Consider the following 19,342-nt stretch of genomic DNA (forward strand, 5'->3'; position numbering starts at 1 on the left):
GTGAAATCCTACTCAAACAATCGCACATCTGGACTACTTTCGTCCACCACCCTCATAGTTGTAGTCCACACTCCACAGTGAATCCCATACAACCGACTTCTTCGTCTGGCTCTCAATCGAGTCCTCCCGCTGCACCGCAATCCGAGGCTGCCAAGTGGCCATCAGCAACCTAGGGTCCTAGAAGGGAGTCGACGTTTCGTACCTCGTCCGGTCGGGCGCCGCCGCCTTTTGCTGATGACTCGCTCGGGGGCGACTTGGCAAGGTTATCCGCTTGTTCGTTCCTCTGCGCGTCTTGGCCGTCTGCTGCTGCCCGGTGTGCAGTGCTGGCATTGGTCGCCGTGAGAAGCCCTCCTTGTGTGGGACTCGCGCCGGAAGGGGTGTCTGTTGGGTGAGCTCGGAGTGAGTTTGTTTCACTGGCCAGGGCGCTGTTCTTTAACAAAGTCGTACCTCCAAGCTGGAACGGTAGAGCCTTTCTGGACCCGGTGCTGCTGCGTCTGCTCTCGAGACTCTTGGATAGAGTCTTGTTGATACCCTCGATACTGGCGACGCTGTCACGGCTCTTACCCCTGGCGCCCGTGGCGTGGGTATGTATGTTTGCCGTCGCTTCCACCGTGTTGGCTGCCACTGTTGACTTGCCCATGCCCGGGGTCGAAGGAGCCCCTGGTTTGTCCTCGAAGGCATCGATTAGATACCACCGTAGACCATCTGACAGCTGGAAAGGGTTGTCATTCTCCTCGTCGTTGATCGAGTCCGTCTCGTTGCTCGGTTGTAGACTCTTGGAGAGGTCCACCACACGCTCCTGGATCCGCGAGATTCGGGCAACAAGCCACTCCCGGTGACGGAGTCGATGAGCATCCTGCTCTCGGAGGAAATAGTGAGGGAACCCGACATTAAAGGCCGCCCATGCTCCTGCCTGCTGGTTACGCGTCGGTAGGAACAAGGCGAGATCACCCTCCTTGAAGTGCTTGAACGCAATCTTTTCGTGCGAGTCCTTTTGCAAGTGGTGAGCCTTTTCCCGGTAAGCCCGTGCCTCTCGTTGCCATTTCCGTGCCATGTGTTCCACTTCTTTAATTCTGCGGTAAATGGTTTCCGAGAATAGGTCCATGTCGAAATTACCAAGCTTGTTCATGAATGCCTCGTACTTCTCGCCCTCGGCTTGCATGTCCGAGTTGCTGAGCCAGTAGAGGAGCTCAAGATCCGTGCTGTCGGCTATGGCACGGCTCAGCGTTCCTGATCGGCGTAGAGATGAGCCAGGGTCGGATGAGTCGTTAGGGTTCTGGGCGTTCCTCTCGGCTCGCGGAATCTTGGTAACCGTCACCTCCCCATCCTTCCGCGTAATGGCGAAGCCCACACGCTCGAGAAGACGACACATGCGGTCGTTTTGCGAGTACAGTCGCTGTGTTAGATCCTTTGTCTTCTCATCTCGTTGCTCATATTGGGTGTTCAGAGTAGTCAGCTTGCCCTGGAGGGCTTCAACCTTCTCCTGGAACAGGTGAAGCTCTTCCTCCAGACTGCCGACCTGGGACTGCTTCGATGCTACCTCTTCCGTCAGTGTCATCACCTTCTTCTCCTCTTCCTCGACCCTCTTTTGCAAGGCTTCCGAGCCAGTTTCACCGTCACTGAGTTTAGCACGCAGCTCAGTCAGCTGCTCTCTGCCATCTGCCAGCTCCTTTTCCAGAGCAGAGACCTTTGCCTCTTCCTTGGAGAGGCTCTCCCGAAGGTGGACAATTGTGATTTCGTCTTCAGAAAGCCTTGAATCCTTTTCAGAAATCTGTTCCCGCAGTTCCTTGGCGGTTGCTGTGAGGTGCTCCACATCAGTCTTGAGCAGATCAATGTCGGCATCAGAGTTGCGCAGCTTGGCAATGATCTCTGTCGCTACAGCAAGGAGAGAGTCTGAAAGATCCACCAAGTTGTCAGGGATGGCGACATCGGGAGAAAGCTCCGCATAGAGCTTTGTCAAGGCCTGCCACTGATTTTCCGAGGTCTCCTCGGCAGTCGCCAACATTCTTGAGGCATTGCGAGCTTCCTCCTGAGCTGACTGCACCTGTCGCTCCAACGTCTCCTGCTGCTCCCTCTGGATCCTCGTCTCTTTCCTGAGAAATTCGACTTGGCCCTGAGCCTTGAGAGCATCGTCCTGGCGTTGCTTGTTGATTTGCTCAATCTCGGCCTCAAGCTCTTCCACTCTGACAACATAGCCAGCCTTTTCGTGCTGCCTAGACTCATCGAAATGCTCGAGATCGTCCTCAGTGTCCTCCAGGCGGGCTTTGAGAGCCTTGATCTCGCTCTCCAGAGACTTCCTTTCTTCCAGAAACTCGCGCTTGAATGCCTCCATGTTTTCGAGTAGATCCTTCTTGGTGGTGTTAACCTCTTGAATCTGGCCGTTCAGGTCCTCATGTCGGCGTTTCAAGTCTTCATTGTGGCTCTTCACATCCTCATGCTGGGTTGCTTGGGCCGCGAGCTCTTGTTGTAGACGAGTCGAACGCTGCTTCTCTTCCCGTAGTTCATTCTCCAACTGAGTGACACGGCGTAGTAATGGATCCAAGCCATCTGAAGATCGTCTGCGGTCATCGAACCGACTTGATCTGACCGAAGAACCGGAGTTGCCCCTTTCGCGTTGTTGAGGAGGACCTGAAGGATGGAAGAGATTTCCCGGACGGGTTGCCTGGCTCTGCCGATGTAGTAGGTCTTCCAACCGCCGAACCCGACTCTCAGCTGTCTTGAGCTTGTTCTCGAGTTTGCCCTTGTCGTCCTGGAGCGACCGGAGGAGATCATCATCTCCTCGAATCATCAACCCGCTCCTTCCAAGAGCCGCCTCATGCACACTCCCATTCTTAAAGGCCTTGAGTCTCTTGGACTGCTGCTTTGTCGGATGATCAAGATCTTGCACAAGCTTCACCACGTCGCCTAGAACAGCCTGGTCAATATCTTGCTCTTGCAGGATCTGAATGAAATCTGACAGATCCTCCTTTGTCACTGAAGGCCAGGGAATGTCTTCTCCCAGCAAGTTGACTTCGAGACCCATGACATTCGTGTCCAGGTCTGGCCCATACATACTGCCAATCATCTTCTGCCATTTGCGCCGCCGCTTCGACTCTTCGTCTTGAAAAAGCGCCATCTCGTTCGCCAGGGTCGAAGAATCAGTCTTGACCTTGTCGACCCATTCTCGGCGTCGAACAGCTTCTGCCACAAAGGCAGCGTACATAAAAGGGAGCTGATGGATCAGACGCAAGTAATCAAATGTTGTCATGTCGTCCTCGGACTGGTTGAGCACGTTGATCTGGGTCTTGACATTGCTGTGGAGAGATGTAATCTCCGTGACGTATCGCATAAACTTGGCTGACTCGGAGGCGATGGAGTTGCGCGCATCGGTGGCATAGTGAAGCATGTCGTCCATCTCCTGAGCTCGCATTTTCAATGTTGGCACCATATGCTCAGTGTGGATAGAGGCTGTCTTGGACGCCTGGGCGAGGTCGCGTTGCGAATTGCTGTATGATAGAGCCGTGCGATAGTCAGAGTCCATCTGTTTCACCACCGCCTCGATGTCCTCGAGGAGTTGCGCTGAGTCGGCGCTGTGAGTTAAAGCAGAGCGGCTCATCAACTTCTCAAAGTCGCCAATCAATGCTTCCAAGCCCTGGTACATGCGCGAAGCCGCATTGTCGAGTTCTTTGGCCTTATCACTGAACCTCCGATGAGCGGTTGGTGCTAGCTTCCCTGCCTTTTTGGCAGTATCCAGCTCGATCAGGTCTTCCAGGGTCGGCCTAGATTTCTTAACCTCTCGTCGAGTCATGAATTTGACCATCAAGGGCGAAATCGGGGTATTCTTCGCCAGCTCGAGACATCGCTCCCATCTCGACACCAGGTTTCCATGCTCTTCCAAGGTGGGTGTGACCCATTTCTTCAGGTCAGTGTATTTCGGCTCAATCTGCTTGATGCTGATTTCAAGGTTGGTTACCGCGGCATCCAGGCACTTGATGATGACGTCGATTTCGTCGTATCGTGCGTGTGTAGCCGCATTCATGTGTCCGCAGTCTTCCGCCAGGCGCATCGCCCAGTTGCGGCGATCCTGGTACAGGGTTTGCCATGATGATATCGCTTGTACGTCGTCGATCGAGTTCGGCGCACTCGTGATAGCGTAAGGCTTCGGGGCGGAGATTGGGACGATCAGGTTTGCGGCTCCCGACGCGCTTATTCGGATGTCGTAGATGAAGACTTCTTTCTTTGGGCGAGTTAGAGACGATTTGTCTTTGGACGTGTTACACACCTCCGCATGCAGGTTGGCAAACTTGACGGTGCGCCCGTGAGGGGTCAAGGCGACGATATGCTGAGGTGGGATCGAGGTGTTCCTGGAGACCCAGGCCTTGAGATCATCGAGGCTGCGGCCAAGTTAGCAAGCAATCGGAAACAGGATCTGACATGGCGAGTCATACACGGAGAACTGTGCGATATCGACCTCCAGCCGCTGGCCCGTATGGGCTATCAACACCTGGAGAGCCATCCCGAGACATCTCCCATGGAAAGCGATGCCGCGATGCGCGACCGGCGAGGGCGAGAACGTGGGTCAGGGAATATATGAACAGAATCACCGGAGCTTAGCACGATAAGGCCGGTGTTTAGGGATGCCTGACTTTCTCATAAAGTGTGTGTATTCGCGTGACGAAAGTTAGACCGACATCCAAGCCACCCGTGATTGTCCTTGGGAGTGCATGTTAGCGTGACCGGTGCCTTGTGACGGCTGCCTGCGCTTATTGGTAGTATACGCCACAGTCTTCAGCCGCATTGCACAGCCACATTGGCACACCTCTCATCCACTATCGCGCATTGCTTTCACGACGCGGTTGTCTGGTTGAGGTTATCGACACAAAGAGAAGAACAGTGATATTTCCTTTTTCATGGCGGACTCGATCGATCAGCCCATGGCCAACGTTCAGGATGAAGCGTCTCATTTGCCCATATCAGAAGATGAGGAAAAGGTTCTTGCTCTCTACGACAGAATACAGGAGCTTCGGTTAGAAATTGCAATCATCAACGCGCAGCGCTCTCACCAGCCAGGTTTGTTTCTGCGAGCAAAAACTCTGTCTCATAAGCTCACATACCCGCAGATGAACCATCATCATTCACACCAGAAGAAACACGCAAGGCGCAGTTGGAGCTCCTCGAGTCGAGGGCAAAGTATGTCCTGAGGAACGAGGTGATTGACGCCGTTGTCATGGCCAACCCAATCCTCAAAGCCGTTCATGGCGGGACAGAAGCTGCACCTGTTGAACGGTTTGATCCCCTGTTTTCCCGCATAATCACGCATGGCTGACATTCACCAGTGAGCTTCTCCCATATGTGGAACGCAGAGACGAGGCATCCATTGCGGTTGCCCAGGAGGCGGCTAAGACTGGCAGAGTTTGGGACGAATTGACCTCCACGCAGAGCGATACTTTGCTTGCCTCTCGGAAAAACGTGGCATCAACGGCAGAGCTATTTGAGCTGGCAGAGGAGGCCAAGCAAAAGAAGAGGATTCCGCCGAATAACACCAAGATGATGCAAGAGCAAGCGAAACTCGAGGCAGAGCTCAAGGTGAGCAAGCAGAGATGGAGAGTAATGAAGGGCGTGGCAAGCGGGATAATTGCCGGCAGCGGGATCGACTGGGCGCGCGATGATGAGCTACTCGACGTTGTTCTTGATCCGGAGATGGAAGAATGATACCACACATGACAACCAGTTTTCGAGAATGTTCATCGTGACTACTCCATCCACAACTGGGAATGGCCTCCGCACCGGTCTGCATCCCGGTGAGAACCCGGCTCTCGAGTGAGATACGTACCCCCGAGATGGAGACTCAAGATCTGCTGGGGCTTCTCGAGTGCTCAAAGAAAACTCTGACGACGCGACTTGAGCCGTGAGTTTGCGACTAGCGATGCGCGTCGACGGCAGTGCCTGGAACAGCTCGTCATGCAAATGCAGGTGTCAGGCTTCGAATCATGGACCCATCTCTTCTGGTCATCTTCCCTTGCTCGATTTCCCAAGAATTCGCCAGTCCCAGCAGATGATTTCCCTCGTCTCCATCCACCAGGAACTCCCGATAGGGCTTAGCAGATGTAGGGAGCTATGACCATCGCGTGGATGCACGTGATATGACTTGGCGATTTCGAGGCACGCACGGAACTAGAAGCTCAGACGTCGACGAGAATGACAGAGCAGAAACGACAAGGAAGCACGAGAAGTTGGGAAAAATCAATCATGGGGTGATTGGGGGGAGGCGTTCTGATCCGGAAAATCCGCTGCGGAAATCATTCTCCCAATCTCCCTGGGAAACAATGAATGACCAGACCTGACCAGACCAGACCAGATCGGCAAGCCGCAAGAGTCGTCACTAGCCCCGGGTTGGGCAGCCATCGAGGCGCGCTGAACCTTGCGCGTTTTGCCATTTCCCTCAGGTCAGCAGCAAGTAAGGAGCACGACAGAAAGCAGGTGGCAGGAAATAGAAAGGGGCAGAAAGACAAGCCCTGGCAGGAAGAAGAGCGAGTGGAGAGGAACGCAGAGTGTTTGCGTGGGCGGGGGGACGCTCAGCTCCCCTTCTGGGCTCTGGCGCGAGCCCAGAGCCTGCTCGGCGCCCAGGTACAGCACAGTATCAGATGCCAGGAGGACTACATGACCACCTAAAGACAGGTGTGTCGCGTACCCGCTGGAAGTCTCTGCTGGTACCTCTCTCGTGGGCCACTTACGGCGTGCCTCTGCACCTTGTTTTGGCCCGGCGCGACCAAATGGCGCGCACAGCCCAGACAAGCCCGGCAAACCCGCCCTCGCCGGCCAATTTGCTTGCTTGTCTCTTTGCTCCGGCTGCACCTTGCCTTGGAGGCTAGGAGTTCCTCCTACCACGCCCATTACCTCCACCACGCCCGGCGCGCGGTAGCCCACCAAGGCCTTTTCGCACGACTCGTGGTACCCGCTGCGCCCGCAGACAATGTATGTGTTATGAGGTATCCCTCGTCATCTGCCATTTCTTGTCGCCTGTCTTGGCCGTGTTTTTCTGAGAGCACTGATGTGCATGGCATCGAGGGGCAATGACCGATGATGCACCTCCTGCGTATGATCTTCGTTCTTGTTCTCCGCAGAACTCGCTTGAAGAAGGAATGCCAGTCGACGACCCCGAACTGCGGTGATACACTCGATGGCACACAATACCAGCCTTCCGCGCCGGAAGCTAGGACCGTATTGTGTCCTTGCACACTGACTCTGGAAGAGTGGCATGGGAAACGAGGGCCAGGCTTTCAGCGGTTGGCTGGGGTATGGTCTCAAACCAAATGGTGCCTCTCAAGCTCGCTTCGGGGAACCATGAAAACGTGCTGTAGGTTAGAGCGCCTATTGTGATGATGGTTGGACTCTGCCTTCTCCCCTTCAAGGCAAGGCGGCACAGGGAGGTGTCGTTGCGTTGAGGCCGGTATGAAGGGGATCGCTGTGAGGAGGCGAGCATCCAATCCATGTGAGGAGGGTACGCGCCGGCTTGTACCTGTACATTGAAAATTCGTATGACGGTACTTCTCCGTCATGCATGATCAAAGTACCCCGCCTGGTCCATCGTTGCTCCAGTTATCAACAGGAAGCATAATCCATAAGGCGCCGGGGGAAAAATCCCAATGGTCTAGAACTGATGGGAGACAGTCACGGAGGCGACCCAGAGTTGATCGTGCGTAGGCAAAATCGGCTGGCGTGAGAGCATAGTCAGAAGAACCATGGGCGCCGAAAGCCGTAACAAGAGGCGAGATGATGTCGTCCAGAGCAGGCAAGGGCCAGCTTGTTACGCCCATTGTATCAATATCATCTCTGCTGGCCATCGGAGGTTGTGCAAGTGATACAAATGTCTCTAGGTAGTGTCATCGCCAAGTGTGCACATACGGTATGCTTGAGGCAGTAGCCTCGGCGTATCGCAGCGCAGCGCAGCGCAGCGCGGGGGTGTGAGAGTTGGAGAGTGAGGTAAAACATAGCCCGAGATTGTCTTGGGCACAGGATAGCGCTGGGGTTTCCAGAGACAACGTTCATCTGCCTGCCCGTCTACCAAACGGCAGAGCTGGGAACAGAGACGAACCCGAAAGCGGGTGGTCGCATTTGGTCGCCCGGTTGCCCGGCACGGATTCTTTGTCGTGAACAAGATCGGATACTTTCCCCAGTCTTAGCATGCTCCGATGCCAGGGTGCAACAGTGATATTCGTGGTGGTGAGGTGAGGGTGCTCCGCCGTCGCAGCGCCAAACTTTGAATTAGCAACACAATGAGCATCCACCACCGTCTCTCAATCATGAGCCAGCCTCCCTCCGAGTACGGCAAGGTATCACTTTTCAGAGAGCCACTTTTTGTGGGCGACAATCTGCCCTGCTGACGGGTGTTTTCTTAGCAAAAGAAGGAGCGTCGACGTTTTGAGTCGAGTCCCAGAGCAGAGGCGGCTGGGCTGGAGCCAAACGACTAACAAGGAGCCAGCCAGTATCAAGTCTACCCAAGACAAGGACCGATGGGCGAGACACGAGGAAGACGCGCTTGGGCAAGGTGACAGACAGACAGCCCGAGATGGCGTTGGATGGAGTCGGGGAACGTCAGCGCCTGGTACGCCAGTCCGCTGCGGGTTGAGCACGCGGGTTAAAGTTCCTCTGCCGCTGGCGCAGGAGCTCACTCCTAGTCCAGCCAGGTATGGAGGTAAGGTAATGTAGTCTACAGTCACGGTCCGTAATGGCAATGTTGTACGCAGCAGGCAATGGTGTGGCACAAGTAACGAGAGCAAAGAAACAAATGGCGCGCAGACAGGGAGGAGGGTGTCAGTAGCGTCCATGTCGAGCGCGACTGGAAGCCCGAGATTGATTGATGAAGGATAGCGGCCTCAGGGAGGTGGAGGTGGAGGGACTGGGAAGTGGTGGAGGGAGACAACGGATGAGGGCGGCGGCAGGGCACGGGTACGGTATCACCCAGAGAACCCGCTGGACTGAGCTCGTTGACTGGGCAAGGACGAGACTGAGCGGCGGCCGGGCAGGGAGACGGAGACAGCGTGAGCAGAGAGAGTCGGAGAAGGAGAGTGGAGGGGAGAGGCACAGAGTGTGGTCAACAACAAGGGTGATCACTCATGGTCAAAGGCAGAGGGGCTTGCGAGTCCCAGTCGAAGTCCCGTCGGCCCCCCCAAAAAAAGGTCTTGGGTCCAGGTATACGGTGCGGATTGCGCAGCAGGTGTCGCGGTACAAGGCCCTTGTACTGTACCTCGGCGCGGCGGGCTGCGTGCGGCTTGTACCTGTACAGTACCACGCAATAATAGCAGCAGGACCACAGGCTTGCGGGCTGGTGAGTGGCCAAAGGCAGGTGCTTCTGAGGAGCTTGGATGTCCGGGCTCGGTTTGAGTCCTGGTCGCTCTCCCCCAGCACCAAGGAAGGGCCAAGGGGGGAAGAGGGCAGGCAGGTGCGGCAGGTACTTGGTACAGGCTGCTCTGCTGCGACAGTACCTCCTACTAGCACCAGCACCAGGCCAGCACCAGGCAAGCAAGCTCGAGGCACCGCAGCCCAGAGTGCGCGCGCGCACCCATTTTTTCGTCAAAGGGCAGGAAGGGTCCGAAGGGAAGGGAAGGAAGGGGGGTCTCGTCTAAGAAGCAAGCACCGCACCCAGTTGTTGCCAGTGCCCAGCATAACAGTCCGTCCAAGTGTGGTAGCTGGGCAGGCCGCGTTCCCTCCCCACGCACAATCAGCTCCCCATAGTAAAAAGGCTGCCTTGGCCTCCCCATACATTTTCCCTCCCTCTCTCCTCTCCCATACAATCTTTCACCCAAAATCCTCCCTCATACCCGCGTCTCTCTATACCTACTCGTCCACGCTCGACACGTCTTTGTGGTGAGTACCTTTCTCTGCGACGCGCATCACCAGAACTAGCACCACATACCCATTCTCTTATTCTTTGCCGCATCTGCTCGTGCGAATTGCGTCGCGTCAACTCTCTGATCTCGTTTTTATCTTTGTTGAAAAACCTGATCATCTTGGGAGTTGCGCGCTGCTTCGTCGCTCGCGTTGCATCATCTTCACCTTCGCCTTTTGCGCGCCCGTCTAAGCAACCATAGCTGACCGAAGCGCATCACAGTTCACGACATCACCACCACTTTCTCGTTCCCAAATTCATTTCCAAGGTACGCGCCTTCCCTGGATTCAGCTTTTTCTTTGCACCAAACACGGATTTTCACGCGACGAGGAACGCAATTGCATTTGCGCCTCATCCACCATCTCCTCAAACCACCTATTGCCCGAGCTTAGCTCGAGCTACCCCTCGTCGTTTGCATCGCGTCAACCGCGTTGGTTCTTTCGGCTCTCTCCCCAGCGCACTTCATCCATCACTTCACCTTCGCGCATTCCAAGTCTTGAGCAAGTTTGACTCACACTTCATCATAGAACATATCCAAGATGCCTAAGGCTGCTGCTGGCAAGCGTGGAAAGGTTGAGAAGAAGCGAGGCAAGAAGGGTAAGTCCTGATTCAACCCCGATCTGTCTGATCCGGTGCCGTCATTGGCAGCTGCCGTATACACTCTCTGTGTCGGCGCATAACCCAATAGTGTCGCCTACGATCAAGACTCTTAAGGGACAATAACTAATTTGTCCAGACCCCAATGCCCCCAAGCGTGGTCTCTCTGCCTACATGTTCTTCGCCAACGAGCAGCGTGAGAACGTTCGTGAGGAGAACCCTGGCATCTCTTTCGGCCAGGTCGGCAAGCTCCTCGGTGAGCGATGGAAGGCCCTGAACGAGAAGCAGCGTGCCCCCTATGAGGCCAAGGCTGCTGCCGACAAGAAGCGATACGAAGATGAGAAGCAAGCTTACAACGTACGTGTGACCGCAGACTTGGATGACTTCGTGGCTAATTATTGTGCAGGCCGACCAGGAAGAGGAGGAGTCCTCCTAGGCAGAGGCACCACACTGAGAGGCACCAAGCGCTGATGAACGCAATGTGACTGGGAATAGTCACCGCATTCAGAGTCGCATCGGATATGCTCGCACTTGATGTCCTTCTCTTTCCTTGTATTTTGGTCTCGGCGGTGTTGTATGATGGCACAGGATGGGTGCTTTGCTTTTTCTTTTTGTTACCGGAAACTCAAAGGGATATGGTCGTTCGACGCGTTATTAAGGTCTAGAGGGCGGCTGGTCGAGCTGCATGCTCCCACTCGAACGCCCATGATCATGAGCATCTGATGATGAGCTCGGGTCATCAATGAGGAATAAGATGCTTGTACAAAGCATGGGAGCTTCAGCAACACGAAATATTTGATGTGCAAAATACATGACAGCCAACGCGATTTGCGAACCCATTAGGCACTGTATGAGATGGAAGTGAGACTATGCATGATGTATGTAGATGCGATGTGTGTTGTTGACCTGGTGATGAATGTGAGGCTGGCGCTGATGGTGAGACTCAAGTGACGGGTCAATTGAGGCCAGTGATATGTGGCTGATGTGTGGCTAGTGGTGGCTTGCTGGTGGTGTTGAGATGAGCAGATGAGGAAGGCGCTGCTACTGACAACGCGGAGGTCAGGGTATCCCTCGGTATCCAGCTTAGTCGCTTACCTACGATACTCAGACTATCCAACATTTATACCGATTTGCAACAATAATTGCCAATTGGGAGATATAATTTGATAGACATATGTAATCTATATGTTCTTTTGCTTATACCATATTTTGCCATAATTTTATCGTATTTCAGTGCCTTGGAACAATGTTCAACTTGTTGACTCTTCAGGTACCGATAGTCGAGGGTTTTCGCATATACAAAGCGACACTTCTGTCCCCCCACTGTCGACGAAGCGAGGTTTCGAAACACGCTTGGCTGGGCCGAGATCTCATCACCTCCATCACGTTCCGAAACCCAATACAACTATGCTTCTCGTCAGCATCATCCAGAGGAACCACGTTGTCGTATCGAGTGAAGCAACCAGTCGCAGGGCGCAGAGGGTTGCGACCCGGCCAAGGGACAAGGAGTGAGAAGAGACAAGTGAGCTGCCCCCCTCGGCCTCTTATACCTCACACATGACATGAAGGCTGTCATGACTCGGCTGTCATGGATGTGCAACCCCACGGCAGAGCGCGGCGAGAGTGGCATCATGTCGTGGCCGGCCGAGCCTCATGGCCAGGATGGCCCCTTGAGCAAGGCTCGAGCTTGAGCACGAGGGCGCCGTTGAGCCGACGACCACCCAGGATGGAGTGGAGTTTGGGCGTTGAGAAGCGCACGAGGCGAGGACCTGCACCCCAGCACAGACGCTGTTCCCAAGCGCTTTGAAGGCGCTTTGAGGTCGTCGAGGGCCTTTGCGATCTCCATCATCATCAGATTTCTCCACACAAAGTCCACCTGCCGCGGATGCACCACCAGAGTCGCCGCCGTCGCAACACGTCGCACCTCGACCCTGAGTGGACGGTGGCCTCGAAGAATGGTCATCCTTCACCCATTTCCATTGTCTCCCCAGCGCCAGTGCCCACCCACTCCCCGATCTAGCCCAGTCGCCGGCCCCGAGCTCCTCATGCATTGGTCTGGCGTCATGTCGAGAGACGCTTGCTATCGTGGCAACGCCTGAGAAGTTGACTCGACGAGGCGCGCCAATTCCCCCAGCTCAGTTCGGCCATACACACTGCGCAATTGCCCCCCAATGTGTTTGCGTGCTGCTGGTGTTGATGGAACCTCAAAGTTGATGTCCCGCAGAGCTCGTCCTCGGGAAATGCGGGATCTGATCATCAGGTGGTCAAGACCCTTGTTTAGTTGGAGGACAAGACGAATCCCCAAAGAGCCTCCCGACATTACGTGCATCGACCTGATGGGCTCACTCATGGAGCACGATAAGAACCGTGCACCGACCACGTCAGGGAAGGCCATGGGTATGGGTAGACTGGTGCGGGTGCACCCTCTGGATGGTGTTGAACAGATTGCCCGGCTCGCATCACACGTTTGTTGACGACCTGCATCGGCCGTCCCCTCATCTCCTATCCTATCCTGCCCTATTATTATTTACACGTCTTCTTTTCTCTACCCTTGACTTAATCCTTGGTTCCTATCTAGAAATAGGATATCCAACAAACCATCGATATTCATCCATCTCTCAGCACCCTCCATCTACTCAGAGTTACTTCGCTCCCCGACCCCCACGACAACTTCCCCGCCGGCGAGCACCTCCTCCTCACCGCATTTGGTACCTCGATCGATTATTCCTCATCAGTATCAGGAGGCCACAAGGGCAGCACTGGGAGGAAACAGGAAAACCGCCATATACACCATTCACTCTAATACTCAACTCATCCTCATAGGATGAAATAATCCCTAATCGACCATGGACTCGCTTTCCCTCTCTCCTACCAACATGGAAATGGTCCCAAGCGGCCAGCTTGGGCTGCATCTACTTCAAGGCTGTCTGCTCGAGGCACAACGGGCAGACAAGGTTGCATTTCATCTCGTAGGGCTTCGCAATTCTCTCCCCGAAGCCCCTCACGCCCATCTGGTTGTCACTACCGAGGAGATCAGGATCTCGGCCCAACTGCTCCGTGAACTCGCCGAGTACTCCCAGACCCATTTCTCCCGCGTCCCTGTCGTGCTCGATTATCTGGAAATCATCCTTCCCTGTCTGTCACGATCCCTGCGAGACATCACTACACACTATGAGGACAGGACTCTCACCAAGGAGAACCGTTGGCGAAAGATGTACCATTCCATGACCCAAGAAGCGGGAGGTCTCTCACTACCCCAACGCTTCATCCTCTACAACCATTTCTTGACATTGTTGCGTGAGCTGCTAACCAGGTTGGCTCTAACGTCGCCCAACGCTTGTGAATCCCATTCACTGACACCCGTAAGGTCACCAAACTTTGACTTCAACTCCATGGAAAGTGTTCGGTTGCAGATCATGCAACTGCGAGAGGCCAGAGGCATCCGTAAGTGTAGACGTTCCCAACATAGACATGATGCTAATCATGAGAAGCCCCCCTCCTATCCGCCTAAACCCCTCGATTCGTCCCGATGTCATACTAGACGACTCGAACCTCACTTCGGTCAGTTTACGTTGACCGCCTTGATAATAGGCACATCTCTAACGAGGTCGTAGAGCGTACACTGGGCCGAGCAAATCTTTTCTCTACCTTTGCCTTCCCGAACTGCACTCAAGCACCAGCATTCGTGAGTTCTCCATGTAACTCATAACGTGATCTGCTCCAACTAACTATATCCAGGTCCAAGTCATACGGTCCACATCTTCCCTGGAATCAAATCAGGATGCCTAGCGATGCAAGGGTTCTATTTATGCGGTAAGATCAGACCTCCGCTTATACGCGACAATCCACTTACACGAACAGCCCGTTTAATGAACGACAAATAACCTTGATCGTCTATCAAAGCACCCGAGATAGGTGCCCCTACTTTCTCCTACGGATCTACCACATGGGAAGCCCCTGGTTCTCACTCCGCGGCGCACATGAACTGTGCGTTGAACGTGATGGAAGCAGCTTACAGTTCTGGCGGTGGAGCCCGAATGAGGGTTGCGCCAAGCTGTGGGCAAACTTATGCTGCATGACCTGGGAAGGTATGTCTCCCTTTTCATAATGGGGCTTGAGTTGTCTCAGCAGCTAACTTGACATAGAGCTTGTCCTCATGTACTGCTGTTTTGTGTCATTCAAGACGCGCAACAGTCTTACTGTTCAAGTTGCCACAGAGGACCTCATCCTACGGGGTGAGCGCAAGTTGTTTCAAGCGTAAGCTCCAAAGCATAGTTTTTTCCTATTAAAAAAACTAACCATTACAGTCGAATTGTCGATGACGGTTTTATGCACTCCCTCATCGTCTACGAGGATACAATGACAAAGGGCCTCCGTCTCCACGCTGCTGTCTGGGACGGCGAACTCCGCCAATGTCCCGTGTGGACGGCATTCAGTATGTCCAACCCCGGCTTCATCTGCTAAATCTATTGGATGGCTAACCCTCGCAGTCACTCACCAGTCTGCTTCGCCGAAATGGATCAAGCGGGTCAGCAAGACAAAGGTACGGCTCGCCGACGTCCAGCTCTACGTCTTTTGCCAGGAGTATCGGCAACAAAATCAGCGACGAGGCGCTGCTGGTGCCTTTGAGATTTGCTTCGTCAGCGAAGAGGGTAGGTTTGACCCGTTTAGCAGTCAAACAATATCTCACACTTTGTCTTAGCAACGAAACGATTCAAGGAACTATTTGCCCCGTCGACCGACATGAGCACAACAACAGCAACAGAATCACCAACCAAGACCTAAGAGGATAATTCGCCTCTTGCTACGTCCAAGATTGACACACCAACCATCTACCTCTTGTATTTTTGTCTTCTTTCTCTTCTTCTACTTTTCTTCTTCATTCCTCTTTATTTCTTCTATTCTCTCTCATCTACAGCGTTTGATTTCGATTCATCTTTTTAGCGACGGCGCCCAACGAGTATTTATTTCAGCAACGGTTTGACGGTTTTTACGAGCAACGACCTACTTCACTTTTGTCGATCAAGAGTCACGGGATAAGATTGTACGATAGCCAGCAGGGCTTCACTTTTCTCCTTGGTCAGTTGGAAGGGCACGTCTCGTGTTTTTCGATATTGAGAATTGTTTCTTCTTTTTTCCCCCTTCATGTCGTGATGTCTGTCAGTTTGAGCTGCCGTATTCCTTGGTTCTCAGCACACCCTCTGTTTTCATCCCAGTTGGTTTGTCTCAAGAACGCTCAATTTGTCATATATATGCATGCGTGCGAATAACAATTTCAGAATCTCAGAATTATCTTTTACTTTGCTTCCATCTCTTTCGTCCAGCAGCTAGATAACCAGCTCTCGCGCTTCTCGTTTAGGTCTTGACATCGGGCTCGTCACGGCCAACATGCTCCTTGAACTTGAGCAGCTCCGTGGCGAACTTGACCTCCTCCTTCAGGAAGTCCTGAGCATCCAGTTCGTATTTCGAGGGGTCGCTAGTGTGCTGCTCGATGTACAGACGGATTGTGGCTCCCGAGGAGCCAGTGCCTGAAAGTCGGACAACAATTCGGCTACCAGAGGAGAAACCGGCATACAGGCCCTGGTTGGAGGCCACGGAGCCATCGAGGTCCGTGTAGGAGAAGTTGCCAGCCTTGGTGACGGTGCGGCCTGGGGGTATTAGTTATGGGGAACAGTCAGAAAGTTAGCATCAGGATCTCACTCACCCTCAATCGTGCTGCCGACAAAGTTGGGGTCAGCAACGAGCTTGCTCAGCTCACCAACAACCTTGTTGGCGCCATCCGAGTCGACATTCTCATAGTCGTAACGGGTGAAGAAGGTACGTCCATACTTGGTCCAGAACTCCTTCTGGATCTCCTTGATCGAGGGAGTGACATCGGGGTTCTCGACACCGACACCGGCAATGATGTTGAGCCAAGCAATGACAGCCCACAGACCATCCTTCTCGCGGATGTGGTCACTACCAGTTCCAAAACTCTCCTCACCGCAGATAGAAAGCTTCTTGGCATCAAAGAGAGCGCAGAAGAACTTCCAGCCGGTAGGCACCTCGTAGCTGTTGAGGCCCTGGGCCTTGGCAACGAGATCAACGGCACCGCTGGTAGGCATGGAACGAGCAAGGCCGTTGACGCCGTTCTTCTTGAAGTAGGGGATAAGGTGAGCATAGTGGGCGATGATGGCCAGAGAGTCGCCAGGAGAAACAAAGGCGTTGGCGCCGTAGATCATGTTTCGGTCGCCATCACCGTCGGAAGCGGCACCGAAGGGGATGTTGTTCTTGTCAACAACCTCGACGAGGGAGTGGGCATAGGTGAGGTTAGGGTCGGGGTGGCCACCACCAAAGTCGGGGCTGGGCACACAGTTCTGGGTCGAGTCGGACAGGCCGAGTTCCTGCTCAAAGATAGCCTTGCCGTAGGGGCCAGTGACACCGTGGAGGCCATCGAAGAGGATCTTGAAGTCGGGATGGGTAGAGAAGAACTTCTTGATCAGGTCAAAGTCGAAGATGTCCTTGAGCATAGCAACATAGTCGGCCGTGCTGTCGATGATCTCGACCTCGAGGTCGCCATAAGTCTGGGTACCGACGGTAGAAATGTCGATGTCGGGGATCGAAGCGATCTTGTAGGATGTCAAGGTCTTGGAGGCCTCGTAGATCTTGTTGGTGACGGACTCGGGGGCAGGACCGCCATTGGAGAGGTTGTACTTGATACCGAAATCGTTCTCGGGACCTTGTAATTGTTAGAGGGAGATGTAGAGAGAGGGAGAATCTGGCATTGAAACCTACCACCAGGGTTGTGGCTAGCAGTCAGGAGGATACCTCCGGTAGCCTTGCGAAGGCGAATGACATGACTGGCAGCAGGAGTGGAGAGAATGCCGTTCTGGCCGATGACGAGCTTCTTGACGCCGTAGGCGGCACCAATCTTGGCAATCAGTTGGATAACCTCGGGGTTCCAGTATCGGCCATCGCCACCAATGACGAGGAAAGAACCTATCACATGGATCAGATCATGGCTCGTGTCGTCCGCGGTGGAGGACGTTTCTCGGGTCCCGGCATAGCATACCCTCAACTCCCTCGGGGATGGACAGCAGGATGCTGGTGATGAAGGACTCGCTGTAGTGCGGCTTCTGGAAGACGACGACCTTCTTGCGAAGCCCAGAGCTGCGAGGATTGCAGGTCAGTACAGATTCTAATGAACCGAGCAAGCGAGGGCAAATCTCGAGGATAAACAACAAGCCTCGAGCAGCTCTCGGGAGTAAACGGTGTGGGATGGAGAAGGTCGGAGCTCGCTCAATGGGTGTGGGTGGCGGGGTTGAGAAGATAGAGAGGGACAACGTACGTTCCGGGCTTCTGGTCCTGAAAGGGTGTGAACTCGACGGTCTGGACGCTCATGGCTGTAGGATACGAGGGTACAGGAAGAAAGAAAGGGAAGGTTTGTTGATTGTTGAGAAAGAGGAATGAAGAGAGGAAAAGGTGGTGAGACTGAGACAGAACCCACCCGACGACGGACAACCTTTCTTTGGGCAAGAAGCGGCGGGGAGGGAGGAGAGGAGCTTCCAATCTTGGGGAAAGCTGTTTGTTGGTGGTGGTGGGGTTTGGAGGGGATGATATCACTTGCGCTAATGGAGGGGCGGCACAATTGGTACTGTGCTGTTCGCATTGATTGTGTGTAGTGTACAGTGCGGTACAGTGAAGTAGACGGAGTTCGTTGAGGGGCTCCTAGCGCGAAGAGCTCTCATGATGGGAGCCATAGCTTGTCCACTTGTCCTCCTTGTTCCAAGACTTTTGTGAGTAAATTATATTGAGCAGTCCATGTACGGAAACTATAGATCAATGGCATCAAGCTAGCTGCAGCCAATTCATGACCTACACCTTGTGTCATGTCATGTCCCTCATTGAGCTCCTCGGCTAGCTCATGAGCTTGGCACGACAGCTCCCATGCTCACCGCACCAGCTCCAGAACATGAAAAGAACGGATACTCAATAATATACCCACCTATCTCGCCTAGGAATGCGCAGCCTTGGCCCCCTTGTTCTTACCAGCCGGGGCCGCACCAAACGTCGGTCGGAAAATGACCTCCCGGTAGTATCTCGCCTCCTCGATGCTCTCCAGGATGTCGTCCCTGGCCTTGTGCCGGCCCTTCTTGTTGGGCACCTTGTTGACGATCCTCTTTGCGCACCACCGCCTCGCCGCCTCCTTGATGGAGCTCACGTCGAGGATCCGGTGGTGCAGGTGCTTCATCACACGGCCGTAGGGCTCCCGGCGGAGGAACGCCCGGTCACAGTGCACGCTGTTGCCCGCCAGCAGGCCCCGGCGGCGCTCCGGGATGAACCTCGTCACGTACTCGTGCAGCGCCGAGGCCGCCTCCTCCGGCGTCGTGGTCGAGGCCAGGACCGCGGCGGTGAGGCCAGAGTCGGCGTGGGTCTTTGTGCACCAGTCATCCATCTGGTCCAGGCGGGACTGCGGCCAGTGGACGACTGCGTGGAAGCCCTCCTCGTCAAGGATCTCGAGGTTGCCCGTGGTGATTATGCAGTAGATCTCGAGGATCTCATCATTGTCCTGGTCGAGACCCGTCATCTAAGTGAGGCATGTGAGCATGAAATTCACCACTGGCGGCAGTTCATCTGCAGCCACCGAGTGCAACGTTGAACTCGAAACGTACCTCACAGTCGATCCAGACGAGGGGATCATCGCTGGCGCTCTTGGGCTGGTTATCAGCCTGACCTTCTACCGTGGCCATAATTCGAGGTTTTCTCTTCTCTTCTTCTGGATGTGGACGGTTGCATGTAACCTCCAAGGCTTCAGTCGCTAGTAGTGGATGAGCTTGCAGCAGTGGAGCATAGCAGAGCCCACTAACAGCGACTGCATCCGCTTCCAACCCCCGTGAT

General features: G+C 54.3%; 7 protein-coding genes across 7 annotated transcripts; 3 read left to right on the forward strand and 4 right to left on the reverse strand.

Annotated features, from left to right (window-relative positions):
- Positions 1-33: 33 nt before the first annotated feature.
- On the reverse strand, positions 34-4,495 carry MRS44_000679 (uncharacterized protein; the record flags this gene model as incomplete). The annotated part of the gene is made up of 4 exons (XM_065624153.1): positions 34-147; positions 203-4,216; positions 4,262-4,373; positions 4,428-4,495. 4 exons carry the CDS (start codon positions 4,493-4,495, stop codon positions 34-36), a joined length of 4,308 nt encoding a protein of 1,435 aa, XP_065479867.1.
- Positions 4,496-4,913: 418 nt separating this feature from the next.
- On the forward strand, positions 4,914-5,691 carry MRS44_000680 (uncharacterized protein; the record flags this gene model as incomplete). Its single annotated transcript, XM_046280672.2, has 3 exons — positions 4,914-5,049; positions 5,100-5,265; positions 5,316-5,691. 3 exons carry the CDS (start codon positions 4,914-4,916, stop codon positions 5,689-5,691), a joined length of 678 nt encoding a protein of 225 aa, XP_046138576.2.
- Positions 5,692-6,961: 1,270 nt separating this feature from the next.
- Positions 6,962-7,796, reverse strand: MRS44_000681 (uncharacterized protein; the record flags this gene model as incomplete). Its single annotated transcript, XM_065624155.1, has 3 exons — positions 6,962-7,142; positions 7,224-7,498; positions 7,554-7,796. The coding sequence occupies 3 exons, from the start codon at positions 7,794-7,796 to the stop codon at positions 6,962-6,964; spliced, it is 699 nt and encodes a 232-aa protein (XP_065479868.1).
- A 2,611-nt stretch (positions 7,797-10,407) lies between these two features.
- MRS44_000682 (uncharacterized protein) lies at positions 10,408-10,901 on the forward strand (the record flags this gene model as incomplete). The annotated part of the gene is made up of 3 exons (XM_046280673.1): positions 10,408-10,465; positions 10,605-10,822; positions 10,872-10,901. 3 exons carry the CDS (start codon positions 10,408-10,410, stop codon positions 10,899-10,901), a joined length of 306 nt encoding a protein of 101 aa, XP_046138578.1.
- Positions 10,902-13,311: 2,410 nt separating this feature from the next.
- On the forward strand, positions 13,312-15,250 carry MRS44_000683 (uncharacterized protein; the record flags this gene model as incomplete). The annotated part of the gene is made up of 10 exons (XM_065624156.1): positions 13,312-13,778; positions 13,833-13,909; positions 14,007-14,026; positions 14,080-14,150; positions 14,204-14,278; positions 14,327-14,553; positions 14,611-14,722; positions 14,773-14,900; positions 14,956-15,117; positions 15,168-15,250. The coding sequence occupies 10 exons, from the start codon at positions 13,312-13,314 to the stop codon at positions 15,248-15,250; spliced, it is 1,422 nt and encodes a 473-aa protein (XP_065479869.1).
- A 570-nt stretch (positions 15,251-15,820) lies between these two features.
- MRS44_000684 (uncharacterized protein) lies at positions 15,821-17,845 on the reverse strand (the record flags this gene model as incomplete). The annotated part of the gene is made up of 5 exons (XM_046273441.2): positions 15,821-16,113; positions 16,170-17,183; positions 17,240-17,443; positions 17,517-17,614; positions 17,793-17,845. 5 exons carry the CDS (start codon positions 17,843-17,845, stop codon positions 15,821-15,823), a joined length of 1,662 nt encoding a protein of 553 aa, XP_046138580.2.
- A 613-nt stretch (positions 17,846-18,458) lies between these two features.
- Positions 18,459-19,194, reverse strand: MRS44_000685 (uncharacterized protein; the record flags this gene model as incomplete). Its single annotated transcript, XM_065624157.1, has 2 exons — positions 18,459-19,031; positions 19,117-19,194. The coding sequence occupies 2 exons, from the start codon at positions 19,192-19,194 to the stop codon at positions 18,459-18,461; spliced, it is 651 nt and encodes a 216-aa protein (XP_065479870.1).
- Between the last annotated feature and the right edge of the window lie 148 nt (positions 19,195-19,342).

This window comes from Fusarium solani (genome assembly GCF_023522795.1).
Source record: "Fusarium solani strain SB1 chromosome Unknown bctg00000000, whole genome shotgun sequence".
NCBI classification, from domain to species: domain Eukaryota; kingdom Fungi; phylum Ascomycota; class Sordariomycetes; order Hypocreales; family Nectriaceae; genus Fusarium; species Fusarium solani.